The sequence below is a fragment of the Cariama cristata genome, unplaced genomic scaffold (genome assembly GCF_000690535.1).
Source record: "Cariama cristata isolate BGI_N322 unplaced genomic scaffold, ASM69053v1 scaffold17546, whole genome shotgun sequence".
In the NCBI taxonomy this organism is placed as follows: domain Eukaryota; kingdom Metazoa; phylum Chordata; class Aves; order Cariamiformes; family Cariamidae; genus Cariama; species Cariama cristata.
The window spans coordinates 24,029-29,505 of record NW_009622857.1 but is presented as its reverse complement, the minus strand read 5'-3'; the positions used below and the strand labels follow the sequence as shown (position 1 = coordinate 29,505).

The window sequence follows — 5,477 nt, the reverse complement described above, 5'->3', positions numbered from 1 at the left end:
GGCGTCACCGCGCAGGACACGGTGCCGCTCATTGGCCACATCGATGTCATCCTCGATGGGTTTGGTGGAGACGGGCAGTCGCCTGCGGGAGGGTGCACGGGACACAGTGGGGATGAAGGCACGGGAGTCACCTGCCCGCATCCCTGCCAGGGATGGGCAGCTCCCCAGCTTGCACCCACCGGAGGGGGAGCCTTGAGCTAAGGGGTCCTGATGGCAAAGCTTTTCCCCACAGCCAGCCCCCCGCTAGCCTGCCCCCCATTCCCCAGTTGCACTCACTGGGGCTTCCGGAAGAAGTTGTACTGGCACATGATGGTGATGAAGAAGCCGACGAAGCCTTCAATTGTCATGGCAACGAGCCCCCGCGTCACAATGTCCCATTCGAAAGGCGATTTCATTTTATCGAACTGCCCTGAGTGGGAGGAAGAGGAGAGAGTGGCTGGGGACATCTTCCCATGGGGACAACTTGGTCGTATGTTTGAGCTGGCCTGTGACAATGACACTGCCCTGCTCCCGCGTCCCCTCCCCTGCCGCAGCCGCCTGGGCTGGTCACAACAAGGCTCTCCATTCACAGCGTGTGTGCTGTTGAAATCATCTTTCAACTTTTCAACCTCAGTAGGATGAATGAACCCAACTGAAGGTGGGTATTGCATGGATTTGTCAGATCCTGCCCCAAAATTGCCCCTCATGATGCCAGTAGCACCTGGGTTATAGATGGAAGCTGCCTGAAAAGCAGAGAGCAGCAAGAGTTTTTTGAGACCAAGCTGAAGCTGTGAGTAGCAAAAGGCTCATTTTGGCTGGGCAGTGCAGCCCTGCAAGCATGAAACCACATCTGGAAGGAAAGAGCCCTTGCAGTCCCCATCCCTCATATCACAGCATGGCCCCACCATGGCCCACCACAGCTCCACCACGGCCCAACATGGCCCACCACAGTTCCACCACAGGCAGTTGGCAAGAGCAGCAGAAACGTACAACTCTGCCAGGGCTCACAACCTCCTCTCCCCATGGTGCTGCTATTCGGGATGGCCCAAGGAACCTTTTTCAGCACCATGCCACAGCTGACCCTTAACCGTGTCTCTTCCTGCATCCCAGTCTAGTTCACATCCCCTGTTTTTTTCCGCAGGGCAGGTGGAGGGGATGTGCCAGCACTGTGGTCCCACCCAGGCCCACATGCCCTGGAGCAAGGGAGGGAGGGAACGAGAGGCCATACCGATCTTGGCATAGTATTCGTTGATGTACTCGTTGTAGGCCATCTCCATCAAGCCATGGCCCAGGTTGTAGTTAGGGAATACAAGGAAGCAGCTCTTCAGGTAGCTGTTCACCACCTTCAGATCCTGTGGGGATGGGCAGAGAGGACACAACCATCAGAAAGACCCCTGAGGACTGGGATCAGGTTCCCCATCAAGACAGAGGCCAGTCAGGTCTCACAGCTGACCCTGCTGGATGCAGGAGCTTCGTGCAGAGACCTCCTGGGGTCTCGCCCAGCCTGAGCTGTCCCACGACCCGATGGCAGCTTCTCCCTTCCTGGTGGCCCCAGGTAAAGCTATGAATCCCATACCTTGTCGTGCTCAAAGAGCTGCAGCAGGAACGTGGCAACGGTGGCCGTGATGCCGATGAAGAGGTTGATGACGATGAGGAAGACGTAGGCAGAGCTGGGCACCTCGAACCAGAAGGAGGCAGGGTACATGATGGGGGTGATGGACCAGCTGGGAAGGCGAGCAGCAGGAGTGCATGTCAGCGTGGCAGGAGAGGGACTGGGCAGTGCCAACCATCGAGCCCTGGGATCACCCATCTCCCAGCCCTGTCCTCCTCAGGCTCTCCCACCCGAGTCCTTGTAGCCCATAAGCTACAGGAGCTGCAGAACATCAACCAGATGAGCAGTCCCGAGGCCAGATCCTGCCCATGTAACCACAGTGCAAACTGGAGGGACCCACCAGTGCGTCCTGACCACCCCTCTGAGCAACGTACCCATAGAGCAGGAAGAGGGAGAGGACAGCGGGGAAGTTGGTGGGAGAGGTGTACGCCGGAAGGTCAAACACAAACAGGATGATGATGCAGCATGTGGCCGGCACCAGGTAGTTCAGCTGGAGAAGACAGAAACTTCTGTGACTGCCCACCCACCCGTACAGCCCTGGGAGCTCGGCCGGTGGGGCCCTGGGCCCTGCTCACCATGTCCCACACGTAGTTGGCCAACCAGTAGATGACAGGGTCGCAGCCGCTCACGAACTGCAGGTGTTTGGCCTTGGTGGCCTTCTCGGCCACCAGGAACACCACAAAGCTGGCTGGTACGAAGGACATGGCCACAATGATGAAGATGGCAATCACCACATCCGTGCCTTGCAGGCTGCATAGGGAACAAGGAGGAAAGCAGGGACCCCATCACCCTCAGTTGCCCAGGGAAGGGCCACCCACCCCCATGTGGGACAGTCGCTGTGCACAGGGCAGGGCAGGGCATGGCACAGAGACCCCCACGTCGCAGTCACCCGGTCCCCCACCACGCAGCCTGCAGGGCAGAAACCTCCGCGTTCCCCTGCAAACTGCGGTGAGGAGCTCCCTCCCTTCCCACGGGATGCCTAGCCCCCCTGAAACCCACTCCCTGCACCTACAGGTAATCCAGGGACAGGCTGGCACTCGTCTTGTTCATGGGGTGGTTGGTGACCGTGATGCCTGCAGGAAGGCCCAAGAAGAAACACAGGAGTGTCAAAGCTGGCTCAGTACAGAAAATCTTGCTCCCAGCCTGCCTGGTCCTGGCTCTGAGCAGAAGGACAGGTTTCCTCCCTGCACCTCGGCAGGAGCTGAGCTGTCTGAAGCAACCAAGCACCTCAAGGCCAAGCCCTCCCTCACCGGCTGGCACAGAGCATCCTCGGATACATCGCAAGCCCAGGTGCCTTCAGGCAGCACTTTGGGACGTTCTGCCCCAACCCAGATCTCAGAGAGATCTGCCCAGACCTCACAGCCAAGGTGTGTGACCTCCCCTGCCCCAGCTGGGCACTAGCCTGCTTGGTCCAAGGGGGGACATTGCACTTTAGAACCTGGTTGGACCACGCCCTAAAGCTGTTCCTGACATGCTTCTACCCTTAAACACCTCCAGGTTCTCACCGTAGGCAGCAGGGTTGCCTTTGCTCTTGGGTAAGTTGGCTCGCAGGATGGCGTTGTTGAGAGCATTGAGGTAGGTGGGCATGCTGTGGTAGCCCTTGTTGTTGTAGAAGACCTGGAGGAGAAGGGTGGTGGGAGGTGGCAAGAAAGCTGGGACCATGGCAGACGTACTGGAAGGGAGGGATGGGATGGGACAACCACAGGGCAGGCTTCCCGTGCCCATGGCTCTGGGGGGAGCAGGTCACTGCTGACCACGCTGGGCCAGACCCACTGGGGTGGGAGCCGCAAAGCGTCCCATGGGGCAAGAGCCCCACCAGATTCCTTGGTGGAGAGCACTGCTGCAGAGCAGTGGGCGAGAGGTCCCTGCCATGAGGGCAGTGCTGCCTGCCCCTTCTCCTCCCCACCCGTGCCATGGCTGCCCCTGCCAACCCATCTCCCAGCTGCCATGAAGTGCAGCGTGGTCCCACCTGGGCCGTTCTCCGGACAGCGATCTTGCGCACTGTGGCAGGAGCCCTGGCACCGAAGGAGGCCGGGATGGATTTCTGGACGTTGCCAAAGGTAAGTGCCCCATACCTGTGGGACAAGGCACCGCTGAGAAGCTGTGACTACCATCCCCCCCCCAGGAGCAGAGCCATGCTCCTGGCTCCAGTCAGCACCCTGAGCAGGTGTCCCCAAGTCCCCCCACCCCTGCTCCATGGCACAGGGCAGACCCTCCCAGCCTTCCCTCTTGCCTGTGCAGTCGGAAGCGGTCCGAGGTGTAGAGCAGATACTCGGAGACATTGCGACCTGTGATGTCTGCCAGGATGTCCCCTGTCACCACCTTCATCTGTGGGGGGTGGCCCCCCACACCGCTGGGACAGGAGAAGCCGGTCCCCTGCATGGAGCACGTGCACTTGATGGGCTCGTGGACAATGCGGGGCAGGGCAGGGGTCGAGGTCACGGTCTCTGAGGAGCAGAGAGGGTGGCTCACAGCCAGGTTTCTGCCTGCCCTGGCCGCCTGGGACAACATCGGGGTGAGAGGCTGAGCCGAGGAGAGAGCCTGCCCCACGGCCAGAGCCCAGTCTGCAAGAGGGCTTTGGTGTCCTGGTGACCAAGAAGGACCAAGAGATGGACGTGGGGAAAAACTTCAGGGGGACAGAAACGGTTCAGAAAGTGGCTATGAAGTTTGGCTAGAGAAGGCAATAGCTGGGGACCATGGCCCAGCGAGGGTGACGCAAGGTTGGCCACAGAGCTCTTGATGGTGTCACCATCCCAGGGAGCTCCACCAGCACTGCCAGGGTTGAACGGGGAGCAGTGCTCCAGGGCCAGCTCTGGCTCTGAGCCAGAAGTTCAGCCCAGCGATGTGATGCTCTGCTGTGGCCAGGTCAAACTGATAGGCAGTTCCAGGGGTCCCTGGAGCTGCTTATGTGGGGGAGATAGGTCATCTCCCTGCTGGAGATGAATCCCAGGCCCGGACATACTCGAGCACCAAGAGCAGGTGATACCTTTGACAGCAGAGGAGAAGGTTGTGGAGTTCCAGGCACGGAGCAGGTCCTCATCCACTGAGATGGGATAGTCGGAGGGAGCCGGGGATGGAGGTGGCGGCACAAAATTGGAGAGCGGCAGGCCCTGGGTGAAGGAGTCGATGCACATGGCGTCAAAATACTTGGCTGCCAGCATCTTGGACTCGTTGCTGTTGAGGTTGAGGGTCTGCATGGGCTGGTCTAGTGTGTTGTTGAAGGCCATCTTGAGCACGCAGGTGGCCCCCACGCCGGAGGGAAAGTGGAAGGTGTTCACCAGCTGCTGGGGGCTGGCATCGGGAGACAGCCTGATGCTGCAGGGAGAGGAGCAGGATGAAGAGGAGCAAGGAGCAGGAGCCATGGGTCTCATCACCAAGGCCTTGGTCCTTATTATGGATGAATAGGCATGGCTGAATGGGCACACACAGCCCATGCATGGCATGAGCTGAGCTGCCAATCACAGCCAGCGTCAGGGCTGGCACCTCTCTCAGAGACATCTTGGGGAGGATGGAGGCTGCTTTCTGCAAGTGGAAGTGGCACCGACTGGGCTCTGCTCCAAGCCTGAGCCAACCCTGGCATCAGCCTCACTGTGGGCCACCCTCCCTGCTGCCCCCCATCGCAGTCCCAGGGATGGAGACAGGGATGGGGACGAGGACAGGGCACAGGACACTGGTCACCAGCGAGCAGCAGCTCTCACCGGTACTCACGCCGCTCCTCATTGGCATAAGGAATGAAGTTGCCCTTGGGCTGGGTATAGTTGTGGTACTGTGATGGCGAGAGGATGAGGGGTGGCAGGTCACCTGTGGGGACAAGGACAGGAACCCGCTCGCATCCGCAGCACCGCCACGCACAGGCAGACTGGCCAAGCACCCGCAAGCCTTGTCC

The 5,477-nt window shown here is 59.9% G+C and overlaps 1 protein-coding gene across 1 annotated transcript in view; it reads right to left on the bottom strand.

The window, feature by feature from the left end:
- ABCA2 (ATP-binding cassette, sub-family A (ABC1), member 2) overlaps positions 1-5,477 on the bottom strand; it is a gene marked incomplete at its 5' end in the record, with an annotated part of 25,018 nt that overhangs the window by 3,605 nt on the left and 15,936 nt on the right. Inside the window, 12 exon segments of the mRNA XM_009702515.1 lie at positions 2-82; positions 277-409; positions 1,208-1,331; positions 1,556-1,703; positions 1,966-2,081; positions 2,167-2,341; positions 2,604-2,664; positions 3,097-3,208; positions 3,561-3,666; positions 3,825-4,038; positions 4,578-4,906; positions 5,290-5,392. Coding sequence (XP_009700817.1) covers positions 2-82; positions 277-409; positions 1,208-1,331; positions 1,556-1,703; positions 1,966-2,081; positions 2,167-2,341; positions 2,604-2,664; positions 3,097-3,208; positions 3,561-3,666; positions 3,825-4,038; positions 4,578-4,906; positions 5,290-5,392 — 1,702 coding nt within the window.